At 37.8% G+C, this 18,818-nt stretch overlaps 1 protein-coding gene across 1 annotated transcript; it reads right to left on the reverse strand.

Annotated features, from left to right (window-relative positions):
- Positions 1 to 5,312: 5,312 nt before the first annotated feature.
- LYPLA1 (lysophospholipase 1) lies at positions 5,313 to 18,611 on the reverse strand. The gene is made up of 9 exons (XM_030943043.1): positions 18,452 to 18,611; positions 18,046 to 18,077; positions 14,937 to 15,002; positions 13,356 to 13,403; positions 12,435 to 12,505; positions 11,785 to 11,858; positions 10,916 to 11,017; positions 10,204 to 10,380; positions 5,313 to 8,802 (listed from the first exon to the last, which is right to left on the reverse strand). The coding sequence occupies exons 1-9, from the start codon at positions 18,518 to 18,520 to the stop codon at positions 8,749 to 8,751; spliced, it is 693 nt and encodes a 230-aa protein (XP_030798903.1). The 5' UTR covers positions 18,521 to 18,611; the 3' UTR covers positions 5,313 to 8,748.
- Between the last annotated feature and the right edge of the window lie 207 nt (positions 18,612 to 18,818).

The raw sequence follows: 18,818 nt of genomic DNA on the forward strand, positions 1-18,818 counted from the left end.
TGCCGCTCGCCGAGAGCGGGGCGGGGCTGCGGCCGCCCGCGCACCGCGCTGCCCCGAAAAAGCCCCAAACCCAGCAAAAATGCAGTGATAAGTGTCTGACCTCCGACAACCTTCACTGGGCACTGCACCGACTTCTAGAAGCGTTTGGACAACGCTCTTCAGGCCCATGGTGTCATTCTTCGGTGTCCTGTGCGGGGCCAGGAGTCGGACTCCATGATCCTAGCGGATCCTTTCCAATTCGCGATAGTCTGTGGTTCTCTGACCCTGTGATTCTGCTACCCTCTTACCCTCCCCATCTCTCAGCAATGCTGCCAGCGCTGCCCCTGCTCGCACCCACGGGCACAGTGCGAACCCCGCCGCCCGGAATCCCCTCCCAACGACCGAGCTTTTCTTCGGCTGGCAGGAGGCTCGGAATTACAGCAGACACCTCATTTTTACTGGCGTCCGAGGGACGGGGAAAAGCCCCTGTCCCCTCTGACAGAAAAGGTTTTTATACATACATCTTTTTAATAGTTACTTTTATATAAAATGGAGTGCGGGTTTCAAATTGCAGCTTCAGAGTGGAGTTTGGAAGATACAGGCTCTGAGGCAGTACAACAGGGCTGGAAATAAACTTTGGCATTGGCCAAGCATCACACTGTGAGGTGCTACCGTGCTTCTAAGTCTTAGATCTAGTTTAAATCTTGTGTGTGTTCCAGTGGGACATACCACATTTATAAAGTTTGACATACAAATATTACACATCATTACTAATGGAATTCTGTTCATCAGCTAGGTGCCTTGTTACTGTGATTTTTGATTGAGAACAGCATCATGAAACCATTTTTGCTGTAAAACAGGAATGTTTACTTCACAACAACAGCAGGCACATCTGAAGGTTACAGGAAGATTATCCCTTCCTAAGATGCAGGAGGGTGCTTACACAGCCACTCAAATCCATTATTAATAAGCAGTCAAATGCTGTGGATGCCCCAGTTGTGAACCAATGTAAAATATGGACATTTTGGAGAACAGGCAAGGCAGACCTTTTCCTCCAACAGCACTCAAGGAAGCCATTATAGGAAAAACCATCAAACACACTTTCTGTCATGCACTGGCCAGCAAGACTGTCCTGAGTTTTGAAGCCAGAGACAGGTGGGTTTTAGGCACTTCTGCATCCTGCTCAATGGACACAATGGTCAACTCTAAAGCCTGCACATATTAGAAACAATGAATTATTATTTGGGACCTACACAGGATCTTCCCCCGGGTTAGATCTGGGCCATGAACTGGACAAGCATACAGAAACTTTGTCTGCTGCTTTTTTGTTTATTCTGCCCAACAGGAGGTAAAAAACCCCACAAGAACAAAGAAAATATTTTTTAAGGAAAATAATAACTTTTCATTCAGGAGCAGATTTTGGGAAGACAAAAATAACAGAAAGCATCTTCTCACAACATGTAAGGGATTGTGCCATTTCAGGTTTAATTCCATTTTGTCTAGATTTAGTTACCTAGTACCTGTTATAATCAAACACCAGCATTTAACCTGATGCTAACCTCAAATGAAGTTTAGCATCATTCATTTAGATGATTGACCACAATCACATAAATGATAAAAACAACACATAGGGTGTTGGCAGCTCAGAGCTATTGCTGCCCTACAGGATCAACAAGCTTGCACATGTTCTACAGTAGGTATAAGTTAGGTCAGGGAAAATACAATCACAAAACTAGAAATCTCAAATTAGTCACTTTGGCTAGTTTAAATGCATTTAAACTCTGGAAAAAAGTCATCCAGATTTTTCTAAAATTTCTTTTAAAAATACAATTCAACACTTACTTCCCTGGAAATGCATGGATAGAGTTCAAAATGCAGATGAAATCTATTGACATCCAAAATGTATCAGGTGAGAAACTGACAATTATAAATTAAATCCCATGAGAGCACTTATAAAAGGCAAAGTACATTGTACTTATTTAACATCTAATCTTTAAAAAGTAGTATCAGAGAAATATTTCAGTAGGGAAATCAAAGAATAATCAGATGGCAATGCATACCCTTTTTATTTTTTGCAAGTAGATGCATTAAAAGACAACATAATACAGCTCACATTATTTATATTGTATGCTACCAGAACAGCATAAATTAACTGAACCAGTACTAACCAAATTCTTTATATCAGCTGCTCCACCACCCTGGGGATGGCAAGTCTTTATAGAAAAGGAACACACAGCACTCCTCATGCTTGTTCTCTTTTAGCTGATTCTAAACCAAGCAGCTTTGTACAGCACCAATCTCTTCTATAACATGTCACTCCAAGTCCAAAGAAGAATAGGAGAGGGAAAAACAACCTAACTGACCTTTTCCTTTCTGTTTAGCATCTTTCTCCTAAATTAACACATTAGACAGAAGAAATAACACACTGTTTGTTGCACTGCACTTACCTGTTATGGCACATCCTCACTTTTCTCTTGCAACATTTTCTAAAGGGTTTTGCACACCTGCTCATGCAGAAAGCCTGTGTCCAACTCTCTCATTTGCTGGACCATGGGGCCTTCTGCAATACTAAGACTTAGCAGGCAGAGATGACTCTTCCTAAAAGAGTGAACTTATGAAATGATGTCAATTTTTACTGACTAGTCTCATTTGATATGAGACAGCATCTTCGGAAATTTGGGGCAGGAGGGGCAACACAGTGGCACATTCACTACTGCAGAATTTGAAGTAAAGAATCCCTGGACTGCTATCAAGGCACTTAAAATCCTACATTTTCAGGAGTGATATTCTGTATGGAAAAAGCTCCTCTAATCAGGTAGCAACACAACTATGCAATATATAACATTCACAGCATTGCAAAAGCTTTTGTGTAACCATGTTATGGCTATTAACCCTCTCCTCTTTATTTGAGCCCTGGGTGCGATGTCTTAGATCTTCCAAAACAGAATCTCAGCTGGTCTGAATCAGCCAAGTGGTCACCAGCCTTTGCAGAGGACGAGGAGATGAGTCCAATCACAGACATATAAGGGGAGCTATAGCAAATGGAAGTTCCGATTTCTCATAAAAAGATTTTGTTCAAAAACTTCTGAAATAGCAATAAACATCTTCATTAGTTGTTCTATAGCTATACAACAGATGGGTTGGGTTTTTTTATTTACTTTTTTCAAAATGCTATTTACTTTTTCAAAATGTCTTCACTTTTTTCAACTGAGAAGCAGTAACAGTCGGCATTCAAATATATAAAAAAATTAAGCTAATGTTTTGGGATTTTTTACTTCTATTTTAGTTTCTAGAGTTTCTAAGTTCATTAGTCTTCTCTATTCTGTAGTAACTTTATCTATTTTTTCAATATAGACTTAAAATATTTAAGCCTTTTAAAGATCCTCTCTGATAATTTCAAATACTACAACACAGCTAGCAAATTATTTCAAGCACAAGCTACTTTAAGAGTTTTCTTGTATTCACAGCTGAGGAACATTCAGACTCCATCTGTTAATGCAGAGAAGTAGCTCTTTAAAACAAACCTTAGATGAGGGAAGTCTATTTTCTCCTCACAAGCACAAGCTAAACCTCCCACTTAGATGCCTGAAGCAAATTCAGTACACCTCTGCAAACTGGCTGGAAGTTTTAAAGCTTTACTAGTTTTGCAGATGAAAAAGGAGGCAATGGGTTGCTCTTTTCTAGTAATTGGTTCTAAAAGAAAACCATTATCTACTGGTTCACTTTGTGGACATCCATTAAATTACACAAGTACTTTGTTTAAATCAACTTTAATCAGCTACATCAAAGGCACCTGTTCAACTCAAAGAGAATTAATAAAATCTGTTACCCCAAAGGCAAATGTGGTAAGATGAGAGTGGCAAGCAATGAAAAGGAAAGAAAAAAAAAGGGGGGCAGGGCAGGGCAAGAAGGGGAAATCTGTTCTACAGCTATTAATCTTCAAAGAACCACATTCTTAATTTAACCAACAGACATTCTGAAAACTTCTTGAGTCACGTTCTTCACTTACATCACTGCTGTCATACTATATTTGGATAAAGTTAATACACTACATTGTCTTGTTTTGGGAGTTTTTACTACGCTAGTTTTAGGCAATTTTTCTCCTCACAATTACTCTATCAGGGATTCCAGGGCTGAAAGCAAATAGAAACTGAACATTACTCAAAATATTTTTCAAAAAATATAAACTGGCAGATTGCTCTGTGTAATACTGCATCTTTATTGTTACTAGCTATTCTTAGACTCTTGATTTGTCACAACCTATTCACATAGAGCACTGCATCTACCACACATTCCCATGCATTTATGAAATTCCTCATTGTACTCCACACTGACTTTTGGACATTGCAGTCTGTGGAGACAAGTGGCCTTTAAGTTGCTTTAAACTTCTTGAAGGGGGAAGTCTGCCTTTACCACACATGCACTTCATTCCCTCCCTTCCCAGATAATCCCACTTTTTCTCTAGAGTGCCCTGCACTATGCATAGCACTGATTGCCCTCAAATATTAAACTAAATAGCCCATGTAACCCCTGACCTGAAAATTGTCTCTCTAACAAATCTGTGAAGTGGTGTGTATGCCAAACCTAAATCAACTTCAAAGCCTTTCCAACAGCACAGAACACCCAGAGAATGGTGCAGCAATCCAGAGTGAGAAGACTTGGGCTCTTCAGTGTCCTAGAATAACTTTACTAGAAAATAACTTAATTTCTTTGATCTTTCAAAATTTTTGCAAATTCCAAGAAAACAAGTTAAAATAAAATTAACTCAGAATTTGAAAACCACCCTCCAATCATACTTAGGATTCTTTCAACAAAGTAGCAAAACCTACTTGGAAAGTGATTTTTCTTTTCAGTAACTACAAATCATTGTTCTTCTGTATTATAGTATGCATACATTACCATACATTTCCAAGGAGCCTCTAGAGTGCCTGTTTCACAGCATGTAAAAGCTCAACTTCCTCCAGGTAAGTATGGAAAAAATCTTTAGTACTTGACCAAATACCAATTGAAATTTATTTCACAATGATTAAAAATTGAAAGCTTTTACATTTTCCCTAGTACAGAAATAATTTCCAAAGTTAAGATTTCTTATCATAAATAAAATTAGTAAAATAAATTACATTTTAGATGTTTATAGTAAATATAAATGGCTTATATTTCTTAACACAAGGAATAAGTGTTCAGTATTTGTTTGTAAAATTTAAGAGACAGGCCTTCTACATATGGCTTCATTAACATCTTACAGTGTGCCCTCAGTCATATCCATCAACTCAAATAAGACCTCTACATAAAAGATGGATCCAATTATTTCAATGAAGTGCAGTATACTCCACTAGAGAGAACATTTTTTAATTAACAGTTCTAATACCAGTTACAGTGTACAGTACTTTTACCAATCTACTGTGTTGTAATTATACAAGATAGGACAAAGAGACCAAATCATACAGCCCTCACCACAGCACAGACCCCAGTAAAGTTTTACCTCAAGAATAGCTGGAAATTTTGGCTTATTATATGCAATTCAACATGTTTATTCAAAAGTGGGCAATATATTCCAACAAGAAGTCAGACTTCTGACAGCACAAAACTGCAGTCCAATTTAAGTACCATTGTGAAATTAAGAACACATTAAGGAGTTAGATACCCATTGAAACAAACTGATCTGCAAGCAAGGTATTTTCTTATCAATGCTTTCACAGGTTTGATAGACATCTCCTTTGGTGGAAAGTCTCACATTACAAAGAATAGACAGTATTGGAAAGTTTCAGATTGTAGTTTAAGAGGATAGGACATTCATATGTAGAACACTGACAGTCCGACTTCTCCATTTTAATGGAATACTATGAAAACTCCCCCATCAGACTGAGCTGTTATTCAGCCTCAAGTACATACATTATAACAACAATCCCAGCATCGAATCACTTCAGGTAGTGAAGATGTTCAGCTGCAAGATCATACACAAAGCTTTAAAACCAGCTGGGAAGTTACAAAAGACAGGAGCTCAACATACACAGTGAAATATGGGAGGACATACAGACATGAAGTTTCGTCTAGCTTCTGAGCTCTTCAAGAACTCCCAACCACAACATAAACATGCACCCCCGAATTAAAAAAAAAAGGAGGAGTATTCTTCCTAGAATACAGAAATTCAAAGCAAGTCAAAATATTTACTTATACAGACTTTGGTAACACAGCTCTTTGTAGATACAGCAAGCAGCAAAACAACAATATGAAAAAGAGTCTTGTTATGATAGCTGAATGTTTGAACAAAGTTAACACATAAAAAGCATTTCTAGAAAAACATCTGAAAGCATCATGACAGTGCTGAAGCTGACTTGGATTAGAGTGTCTAAGTACTAGAATGTGACCACAAACTGTAAACACAGTTCACCAAGTTGAAGAAAGTGTTATGGAGCTGACACAGAAGGAAGCTAGGGCAGATCTCATTTTAACATCTTGGAAATACTTTTTAAAACTAATTCTTGAAGAAGGAAAAATATGTGAAATGAGCACACAGTCAATTAGAAGTTAAGACAGATGAACAGAGTTATCAACAAATCTACAAACAGAACATGAAAACAATGAAGAAAAAATTAGAAGCTTGTGCAAGAACTTTGGAAATACACCAATGCTCAGGAAATTATTTAGACTACAGGGGAATGAAAAGAAATCTAAAAACTGTGAGAAATAACATATAGTTTGCTTACCAGACTGCAATTTAGTAGAATTGCAAAATCAGCTAATGCAATTTGGGAATGACTCCAAGCTAGGACATAATGTTTTCTCAAGAGAACTTTGGCACAACTACAGTAAGAACATTATGGTTTCTTCTGTGAACTAAATTAACTGAAAGACAAATTGGCAGATCTATAGAAGAGAGCGACTGAGAGAAATTACTAATTAAACTTCAAAGTTAATAAAAATGCCCTCTTAACTACACAGATGGAATATCTAAAACTTTTTCATTACCATTTAGGAAAAAAACTCTTTTTCAGTTTTATATATTAAGAGATGTTTAATAATCCAGAGAAACTGGATTAGAAAAGAAGCAGCTTCCTAAAAATGAAGTGCAACATTAAAAAAAAAAAAAAGCACTGAAAACTGGTTACTCAGACTAGGTAAAGAGGTCAGATCTCTAGCAGCAGCAATGTTAGAGGAGAGATATAAAGGTGCAATTCCCCATGTATGTATTTGTACTTGCAGATACCTGATGTAAATCCACACACACTGTAAGAGGACCCCTGGTGTGCAGCACAGCGCTGACATGACAGATACATCCAAAATGGAAATGTCAATTCTATCCTTTCAGTCAATATTCTTTCACTGAAAGGACAGAACATTGTTATGCAGCAAATTATGCAGTAAAAAGTGTAGTGCATTGTTTTAAACATTCCTAGTGTGGTGACAGCCTCTGAATGCTACAGAACAGCTGCTCCCAGCAGTAAATTATGGCTCTGAACTGAAAAAAAGCTATTGAGTGTGCATCGACTCCTGTAAACCAGCGCATTCTACAATTTTAAGGTTTTGAAAGAAGAAACCTTCTGTATCTTGTAAATTTACTCATTTTTCCCAGGATAGGTCTTCATATTCCTAGGCTATACTGATCTGGGGAAATGTAGAAAAATAGATTTTAAAAGAAAATGCTTTGTTCCAATTCAGAAAAAAAAAATAAAGTCTCAACATGTAATAAGAGGAGGTATTATATGGTATTACCTAAAAGTATCACTTTTAAGTTTAGCTAAGTTATATCCCAATTGCACTTATATTTCTAGCAAAAAATAATTCAAATAAGTGTGTTACAGATAAGAGTTCAACAATACACAGAACTACATACATGCACTATTTTCAGTTATTTTCTCCAAAGTACAGAGAAAAAAAATCAAAACAATATTCTGTAGTTGTTCATGTGAAATACATAAACAAATGAAAACTACAAATAAAGCATCAGATGAATATTCAGTATGAAAACAAGGATTTTTTTAACAAAACTCAAATTAATCCTATGTACTTTTTCAGAATTCTGTTCCAAGTCAACATTTGCAATGAGTTTAAAAGAAAAAAGACAATAAGACAAACAACAGTCTAATAAGGAATGCATCCCTTTAGAATTTCCACAGTATTTATCTATATGAACATTTTAAAATTGGGGTGGTTTAAATATAAGAAATACCTTTGCTGACTTCTAGCCATTGTAGAACAACCCTCCTTATCTGTTAAACAATTAACATATAATCCTTAAGCTTTATCCCTGGTAGCATTTATTCTACCATCATATGCCCACTACATTACATGTTCTGTACTTTATGCCCACTGTGTTTTATGTTGTATTCTTTATGCATTCATTACATAAAAGAAATGCTATATGTTTTCAATGAAGAAAGAAAGAACAAATCACATTTCAAGTAAAACTTAACTGGTCACATCTATGTTGCTCATTTAAATTTAGCTTTTTATTTGTACTTGTACAAATAGTCTGAAATTCTGCAATCAAGAAAAAAAATAATCAGACATCTTAAAACAGTTACATTCTGTCATTGTTACCTAGTTCCCTCATTCACATCCTTCCCAGCACTGGGTGAAAAATACTAAAAAGATTATCCTTTCTTTTACATGTGCATTATTTAATCTTCATTGTAAGTATAAATTTGCAACACAGTAGTAACACTGCAGGTATAGAAATAATGTTTCCTATCAGGCATATGAAAAGATTTAACACTCTACCACAGTTGATGCTGGTGTATTTATATAGAAGGCTTCTCACAGATCAGTTCAGTCTATGGGAGGTAGATGTTTGTCTATGAACTGTTTTACATCCATCATTTCCTGTTTAAAGATAAAAGTCTGTATTAGTTGAAGTCCTCTACTATTACGTAATCAGCTACACTAAATCATGCTTTAACATTTGAGTTATAATGAGCAGCTGGGCTAGAAATATTGAGCAATCAGTTACTTAATTACCACTCTGCACACAAGTCAAGGCTGATAACTTCACAGTGCTGATATGCACTTAGCAGAGACTAAAATACAAGAAAAAAAGCAAAGACTACTTTTTCTCTTCCTCCGGAGCTGAACAGGCAAGCTACATATTAAGTGATCTTGATAGCAGCAGGTTGACCGTGTAGCTAAGGCCATAGCTTTCCGTATACTTTAAACTTTTACAAGTTAGCAGCAGCATGGAAAGCCAGCAACTCCTCCTCCTAACCATCCAGTTTCATTTTCAGGATACTTCCTTCCTTAAGGAAAAGAAACACAGCAAACAAGACTGAGAAACTAATCCGTGGTAATCTTTTTTTTAGTTAAGTCACTGTTGTAAGAAAGAACACAAATATATTAGCAATGTGTAATATTGCTCAGCAATATTACAGGCTAAGTGCAATACTACTCTCTGTAAATGTTACAAAGAGGTTGTTTAAAGTTACAGTTCCCACAAGATGCAACAATCTAAATTAACAATGTTACTGCTGCTGGCAAATCTGTTCTTTGCTTCCTCTTTGATTTCTTGCTCCCATCACTTACTTTCTGTGAGTTCTGATGCTCCAGCTCCCTATGGCTGCAAACACTGAAGGCTGCAGCTTTTGCCATTTTAGCAAATTCAAATGATTCAAGGAAGTTTCTGATCTGCCCCAGAGCCGGTACAAGGAGGAAGTGAGGGCCACGAGGTCAGGAACAGAAGGAGTCCACCCCTTTCTGGGAGCAGGAAGTTCTTACATCAGCTCAGCTGTCTGCTGAGCCAGAACCATAAATACAGGTTCTGAGGCTGCCTCTTCCATAGTGCCAGACCTCCCTCCCTACTCCTTCAATGTCTCCCTTCACAGAATTACCAGGATTCTTCTCCCCAAAACACCATCTTGGATTTATGCTATGAGAATTTGTCTTTAATTCTAATTAGCTTTTTTTTAACTAAGCAAATAAGAAAAATCTGGGGAAAAGAGCATTTTATAGACCAAGTCACCTAGTCCCCAAAATACAATCTTACAAGGAAGTTCTCACCTGTCATACAAACTTCTGCTTTGGATGCTTTTTAGCCCAGAATTCAGTAACTCACCCAAATAAGTAGCACAAAGCATTTATTAAAAAAAAAAAAAAAAAAAAAAAAAAGAAAAAAACCCAAAACAAACAGAATAAACAAAAACTAACCCCCCCACAAAAAGCCTATAAATATTAGTTTTGAAGGAAAAAGAATTAACTATAACCAGCTAAAACAAGGTGTATTTAGAAAATTACCTCAAGAGATGAACTATGCATCATGCCAGAGTAGGTCTTGAAGGTTACATTGGCTGGATTTATCATAGTCTTCAGCTTCTCAACAGTGAGGGAACCAAACATTACAGGAACCAGGGGGTCACAGTCTCCATGGCACTGAAGAACAGCAATATCCTTGTTGACACCACTGATAGGGCCCTAGGAGGGGTGGAATTAGACAGGAGAAGAGAAGAAAGAGACACTAAGTGAGATAAGGCTAACACCTTTGAAATAAAACAACCCCATGGTACTATACCATGAAGTAAGCTCTGTACCTGATAACACATTAAGCTCAAACACCAGCAAATAGAATTTTGACAAAAAGTTCTGTAACACAAAGTCATAATTTCTGGCCAAGTTAAAAGCCTGAAACTTTGCTCAAACAACCAGTCTCTAATAAGATAGTGCCTTGCAGATGGAACAAATGGCAGACAAAAAATTAAACTTCAAGGAAAATTTGTTATATCCTTTAAATTTTCTAGTAGTGTCATTTTAAGCAAAAATAGCTACTGAGTGCTTCTTCATTTTCCTTACTTAACAAAATCTAAAATTTTAAGGCCCTATTTTAAAAACTTCCAAATTATCAAACACCAGTCATCTAGTAATAATGATGACCAATAATTCTTACATAAGATTCAATCTTCAGAGATACTCATTCCCCAAGTGCAAATCATCTCAGGAAAGAAACAAATACCTGAGGAAAAGAAGCCCGTAGAGGAAGCCAACAGCTGAGGGCTACGACACCTGCTAATTTCTGATGGGTTGTAAGAGCTGTATACAGTGATAAAGCACCTCCCTAAAATAAAGAGATATAAGTATTATTAGAAAAATGACAGTAAAATTCTTTTTAATGTTTGCTTCAAAATCCCTGATTTCTCCTTTAAATTTTTCCTATTACAATCTCTTCTTCTTTAGAGCCAACAACTAAAAGCAGTATTTATGTACAGTATTTGTTTTGCTTTTTATCCTCCCTTCCAAGTCCATGTGGTCAATTCAGAAGTAAGTCAGCAAATTTACTGTAATTAACAGCTGTCAAAAAAAACCCCTAAACCAAAGACTATTACTCACAACATTTTATCACTGTAATAATTTTATCACAACATTATTTTCAGTACTTTAATATTTAATTCATTTGCATGCAGACTGGGGAAGTTGATGTATAGACCAATTAATCAACTAACCTACCTACCACAGATGCCTTACAAGTGTAAAGGAAAAGATTTCCCAAATAAATCCAGACCACCAAATCGCTAGCAATTTCAATTAAAAATACGACCAAAATTTTCAAGCAAATATATGTAGGTTATGTGCACAAAGATTTTAAACAGACAATTTATTTTAGTACCTTTTTTACACAGGTATGTTCATTTTCCAGTGAACAATAATTATTTGCATAAAACCAAAAACCTTCACTTGTTAAAGCAGAGGAAAATTGGCACCTTAAAATTTTAGAGGCATCTAACATCAGCTGATTTCAATTTAAGTGTCTGGATTTATGAAGTTAATAAAGCTAGGTTACTTTCCTAGAAAAAAAGACAATGGTTCTTTCTAATCATACCTTACCTGAGAAAAGCCTCCCAGAATAATTCTATTAGAAGGAATTCCGTTTTTTACTTCTTGATCTATCAGTGCTTTAACTGCAACATAAATAAAGGCCAGCTGTTAAAATCCACTCCATTCTCTAGAAAGTCCACAGGAGGAAAAACACCTTCTTCCTGGCATCAAGTGAAGGCTAGTGAAAGGAAAATCTAGGCTTCTATACATTAAAACTACCAGAAGATCTAGAGTACAGTCAGAAATGTCAGTGCCACTGCATCATTTCCAAAGAGAAATACATGCAAATAGCTTTTGCAAAAGCACCAGGGTTGGGAAGATGGCATCCTCTTCCAAGTAAAAGCAACACAACTGGATGCTAATACGGCTCTGACCTGCTGCACTACCCAAAAGCTCTTTAAAAAAACCTACAATTGTTCCCATATTTCAGAGTATGAAGTGTTTATACTGGTGAATTACTCTACTTACTAATAAAGTTAAAAAACAAACAAAAAATAAACAATTAATCTAGCTAAACTTTGGTCACTGATAATACCATATACACATATTCTTTTCCCTAAAAAAAATATTGGCTTTAGAAAATCTGTTTCAGACTGATAGTTAATTTTCAAGAATACCTGGAAGTACTTTTAAGACATAAAAAATACTCCTAAGTATACCATTCTCCGCTGCCTGCTTGATTCCAGCTTCATCTTCCTGTGAATCTGGAGAAAGTCCAATGATATCAAACCTTACAAAAACATCAACAAGAGCATTACTCATTAGAGCATCCATTCCACTTCCTTAATACACAAATAATGAAATCTGGATGTTTTCCAGACAAAAATGTTAGCTGTCATATTGTTTATTACTAACTACCCAGAGATCACAAGAAACAGTGCACAATCTGTGAATGTGGCTTAAAAGACTAGATCTAGTCAACAAGGCTTTTCTGAGTTTTGACATCTTCTGTAACTTACTGCAGATTAAGCAGCACAGTTTTGATATTTACTCAAAAAATATTAGCAGGAATTTTGCTGCACATAGAAATTAAAATATGGTTTGAAGAAATACAAGAAAAACAAACACAAGTTACTCTGGAGGGAGGGGAGAAAGCCCAAAATCCAATAAAACTGAAGACTGGTTTCAGATCATTGAAATCTACCATGTTCTTCTTGTTCTCTATTCAGAATGGATGTTCTAGAGAACAGTTTCTACATATCCTACTGACCCACCAAATACTACTCACTAGTAGCAATAATATTTCCACTCCAAGTCTCTGCTTCTACTGTCTAGGAATTCAGACACAATGCATACTACAGACCATACATGTAGAATAAAATGGGGTTTTGTTCTAAGATATACAGATTAGTCCTGAGGAATAATCACTACCACAGATACAAAATGATAATTAGAATGTACTCATGACAGCCCTTTTAGTTCTGTTCTTTCATAAGAAAATATCTAAAGTAAAATGGTTTATGCTTGTATGTGATTAAAACCAGATACTCAGGTTGTTCATGATTTTAAATGAAGAACAATGAGTTCATAGCCCCAGATATAATTTGATTAAAACTGCCTGCATTTGAAAAAATACTTACCAGGATGGCATAGACATGTTCATGTTCAAAGAAACAGGCATAACTGGCCTAGAAATGAGAATGAACACTCCTGACATAAGCTATATACTGAAATTCAATAATGCAGATGCAGGAACATCATGAAATTGCGTATCCTCTAACTCTGTCTTACTTTTAAGCAGTAATTAACATTAGTTGTTTTGCAGCATCTGTTGAAGAAACTCTCTTGAAACCTGCCAGCCCAAACACATTTAATATTCAGGGTTGAATTACCACTCTCTATGGAGAGCAAGCAAAACAGTAATGGGCTGCTTTAAATGTGCATGTGTGTGAGTGCATATATCTCAAAAACATTTTTTAATATACATATATAATTTACTTATTTGTAATTAGGAATTATTTATCACAGTTCCATTCACAAGTTCAGTGGATTAGGGCACCTTATACAGCAGCATCACCGGGATGCAGCCAAAAGCAGCACATGGTGGAGCCTGGCCATGCATGCTTCTGTCAGCAGCTGAATCTGCTTGGGCAGTGCCTGCCCTCACTGCTGGGCTCCCTCCCAGCCCTGTGACATCTCTTCAGCCACAGCAAGGCAGCTTCAGGGGATCATGCCATGGATCAAACCTGGATTGAGTTTTAATCTATAGCAACTGAGCAGGATAAGTTCTGTGGGGAAGGACTGAAAGAAGACAAAGGGCAAGCAAAGAAAACAGCAGATATTGCTAAGCTCCTTTTGAATGGTTCAGCAAAGCTGGGGCATGTGGTAAAATAAATAAATAAACCACAGCTCAGTAATACACCAAAACATTGCTTCCTTCTCTCCCTACCATCTCTGCTCCATATCTGCCAAGACCACTGGAGCAAGAGACAATCTAAATTTTGTGTTAAAATAAATTAAGATTATACTTTATTAGTTTTTCTACCACCAAGCCAATAGTAGATAGATCTTACTGCCTTATTTACTGCTGCCTGATCATGCTTAGAAGTATTTAACTTCTCAAATTGCACACAAAGACAGCCCAATTGAATTATTTGCTGAAAATATCACTATCCGGTCAATCTTTAAATTTCGTTGTAACCTACAGCAAGTTTCAATCTACTATACACACACCTAATCTACTACAAGTTTCAACCCACTATACACACTAAGTTTAAGTACTGCTGGCTAATGCAAATTATGTGCAATGGTAAATAAAATACAAAAAAAAAATATTCCTTGATAAAACTGTTTTTGACAAAAAATTGTTGAAGGGAAAAAAGAAACCAACAAACAACTCAATCCACTGGGAAAAAAGTCAAAATAATATAACTTTGTACCTAAAACTTTACAAGTATGTTTTCAGTCTGAATAAGTACCAGAACCAAAGTACAAATAAAAATGTACTTTTACCCCAAAGTAAATCACACAGAAATTCCTGAAAACAAAAAACATTTAACAGCATCGGCACTATTTTTGAATGGGCTTTTATATATAAAACAAAAATGCAGGGATAGCCAGATACCATCTCACTTTTGAGGTGTCTCTCTGACATCTGCACAAGTGTCTTAACAGATGATGTCTCTACAGAAAAAGGTAAAACAAGAAAGTTACAAACTTACGCATGTGGGCAAATGTATTTCACATGGGGGCTTTTGATACCAGCGAGTGCTTCTGACCATCCGTGCCTGTTAACAAAAACATTTTCAACTGATTTTAGGTTTTGGCTTAGCTCTTATTTCTGAGCTGGTGCATCAGCACAGACCAAGAATGAAACATGCTAAATTAGATCAATATCAACACACTTTTAGAAAATATTTACATCAACCACAGTATACTATGAATGTAGTGCTAAAGTTAGAAGGTTTTTTCAGCCCTTGAATGCTTGTGGCATATATATAGTCAGAAAGACTTGATCTAATTTGGCTGCCATAGTTGTGGTGCAGCTACAGAAATATCACCCTGGCTCCAAGCAAAGCCCACTCTGTATCTGTCTGGCTTTATTAATTTGTGTGCCAGAACAGATGCACACAGGTATCCTGCTTCCAGGCAGCACAGAGGCTGCTTTGCTGCTCCTGCAGAGCTCAGACAGCTTCTCTGACAGCCAGCTTGGCATTCTGTGAAGCACATTTCTTGACGTGGGATAGTAGCAAACTGACACCTAAGCTAACTCCACATGGATCCAACCCAATAAATCAGCCCTATTAACTCCAGCTCAGCTTGAATGCTCTTGGATTCAGGCAGTCCTGAACAACACCCCAGACTGCAGTGGCTTTTTAATCTCAAGTAGATACTGTATATGAGAGTCCATAACAAAACAAGATCTGCACAGCAGGTGAGTTAATGAGCTTCCTCCAAACCAGAACACCGGAGAGTGTAAGGTCAAGACTCACTCCAGGCCTCATTTAGACAGGAACTGACTTTGACCCAAATCTGAACCCATGCACAACCACTGCACATGCCTGCACTTGGCTTTCCAGAATACTCATTTCACCTATATTTCCTGATTTTTCTCATCATTTAGTATTCCTAACTCTATTCCACTAAATTAGATACTGGGAATTTGGTTCTAAGCAGGGAACACCTTTAACAAATTCATCAGTGATACAGTTGAACTAATCAGACCAACAGCAGACCAGCCATAAAAGCATAATTGGTTTAGTTTTAATGCCACCCTGAAAACTTAATTAATGTATGCTACCTGAAGTTGAAGGCATTTCCAACACACTGACATTTGAAGCAATGACTGTATCTCAGCCTAGTTCCTATCAGAAATTTTAGATATATTATTAACAAATTGCAGGAAATATGATTTGCACAATATTTGCAGTATCACAGAGGGTTGAATAATAGTCTAAAGGAAAAATACCATTGAGAAAAAATAGCTACATAAGAATTTAGGGACATTTTTTAGCCAATTATGAAGCCTAAGTTGGCAAATTTGAAAAACAACATTGTGTACATACTAATGCAGGCTCCTTAGAACAATTCTCTATATGGCACCTTTTGTTCAGATTCTGACAAGCATGTACCAATCTTTAAGTGCCATTTATACAGGAGCTAAGACAGAAAAAGCATGTAACCTCTGTAAAACACTTTCCAGAGTAAGAAAAATGCAGCTGGTAAATGGAAGTGATCAATTTAGAAATTAATGTGAAGTGGAAAAGGTCAGTTTGAACTGGGGGAAGTTATAAAATTGTTAATAGGTTTGCTTCAGACAATTTTTTGGGTCACTCCTGCAGCTTTTACTTAAAAAACCCACAATCAACAGTATGTCAAAGGCAGTCTATCTAATCTAATCTGCAGCAGACTAGAAGAAGAAATACACCTGAATCACTGTATTTCCACAGAGGTGTCATGTCTTGTCAAATGCAGACGTTCCAGTTTGCTCACTGCATTTGCAAGATTGAGGCTGTGCATTAGCTCTGACACTGAAATGGAAATGCCACCTTGTCTAGGGAATACAACTTAGGTTAAAGAGAAAGTCTATTTTTTACCCCCTGCCAAAACAAACACCAAGCCAATTTGCAAGGACTCAAATTCCAAAAGCTCAAAAGATTCTGCAATCACTTGCTGAATATTTGGTGCCAAGATGCAGGCAGTACTGCTGCCTCAGCTGCCTCCTACCAGCAGAATGGAAGAGGGGTAATGCAAACAAGGTGTTGTGTCAGCACAACAAATCAGAGCAAAAACCTCCACTTGTAGAATACTGCCAAGTGCATGGACTTGATTTTTTTAACTTACTAAACACCCAGATTATGCAAGCTTTGATTCTGATAGCTAATTTTAGTAAGTACTTTGGAAAAAAATAACATAGCAAGTTTCAACCTAGAGGCAACATTCAAGTTCCAGGTAATGACAAAAAAAAAAAGTTCTTAAAATAATAATATGTAATTTTGGCCACAAGGGAGCACAACAGACAAAGCATTCATGCTTCTTATTTTCAGTATCTAAGTGCCAATTCCTTTAAAGTCTTCCACTAAAAAGGCTTCAACACTCTCTTAACTTGTTAATTCAATGGCTTTAATGAATGCATGCTTATTTCTGGGCACACACAAGCTTCAAAAGGAAACATTACACCAGAGCTAGAATGCCTCCCAGAAATTCCCTACTCTTTTCATTTCTATTCAAACATGGAAATAACAGGAACAAGGCAAGAAGGCATTACACATTTTATTTGGGGGGCGTTTTTTTTGGAGTCTGAAGACTGTATTTCAGAGACAAAAATCTGTAGATATTAGGTGACTACTTTGGAGTTTGCTTATATAGATCAAAGAGATCTGGATTTTAGTGTAAGTATGACATATTGATGAAGATACCACGGACTAACAGCAGCTATTGGCAAACCAACAATCCACAAGTCTAGAATAAAAAAGAACTCTAAATTTAGACAAACACAGGAATAACCAGAAACCCACTCTCAGGACAGCAAATGATCAAAAAAACCACAGACTTCTTTTTCTAAAAAGTTTGTCTCAGGAACAAAAGAGAGATCATATTCAGACCAAATTAGGTGAGTAAAGTTTTCAAGGACTTGGTGGAAAATTTTAATTAAATAGTTGTCACCATCATTGCAGGACATGTGAAGTTTTATCTGCTGTTGGCCGCTGCAGTCAGTAAAGGGCAAAATAAGAAGCTTAAGTAAATTTTAATTGCTCACGTGCTTAAAATATGCAGGTTATATTTGAAAGTATAATAGCTACTGAGTATGCAATAGATCAGAATACACACCCGGTATCTCCTAATCCGTGAAGAAAAATGACCTGAGGGAAATAAAACAGCAACAACACAAAAAAAAAGACAACAAAGGCAGAGGTTTAGGATCACTGAACAAGCACACGAGCCCCACGCGCCCACCCAAGGTCAGGCGCGGTTCGGAGCACGGCACCACTTTCTCCCAAGAAAACTCCGCTTCGCTCACTTCCCCTCCCCGGCCCCGCCGCCATCAGCGGCCGCTCCCCGCGGGCACCGCTGACCTTCCAGGTGCCAAGCCCGGCCCGCCTCTGCAAGGGAAGGCAAGGAACGGGAGACACCCGCCCGGCCCGGGCCGCCCGCCCGCCATCCCCCTCAGCGGCGGCGCGGCCGCGCCAACAAAGCGGGGCGGCGGCGCTCCCTGCCCGCGCCCCGCCACACTCACGGCGGCCGTGGCCTTCCTGGCGGCCGGGACGATGGCAGGCAGAGGAGCCGACATGTTGTTGCCGCACATGCACCGGGCTGCGGGGCGGCCGGCGGGACACGGGCCAGCGGCGGGAGGCGACGCGGGAGGGCGGCGGAGCCGGTGGGAGGGGCGCGGGCGGGCGGGCGCCTTGTGCTGAGCTGTAAGGCCCGGGGGAAGAAGGAAATTACGGTATTCTTAAATAGGTGAAATAGAAAAGGCTAAGTCACGGGATGGCAGGAAAAGCAGCACAAATATAGCAAACAGCACGGCGAGACGGGGCTCGTCTGTACTCATCGGGTTAGATGCCTTCACCGCTGAATTAAATCTCTCGGCTTACAGCTCCCAA

Source organism: Camarhynchus parvulus, chromosome 2 (assembly GCF_901933205.1).
Source record: "Camarhynchus parvulus chromosome 2, STF_HiC, whole genome shotgun sequence".
In the NCBI taxonomy this organism is placed as follows: Eukaryota; Metazoa; Chordata; class Aves; order Passeriformes; family Thraupidae; genus Camarhynchus; species Camarhynchus parvulus.

Excerpts from the sequence above, each read along its gene's own strand:
- LYPLA1 (XM_030943043.1), bottom strand. The coding sequence starts at position 18,520 with ATGTGCGGCAACAACATGTCGGCTCCTCTGCCTGCCATCGTCCCGGCC. Across the intron at positions 18,078-18,451 it reads CCAGGAAGGCCACGGCCGCC|GTCATTTTTCTTCACGGATT; the intron begins GTGAGTGTGGCG and ends TATTTCCCTCAG. Across the intron at positions 15,003-18,045 it reads CACGGATTAGGAGATACCGG|GCACGGATGGTCAGAAGCAC; the intron begins GTGTGTATTCTG and ends TTTTGTTAACAG.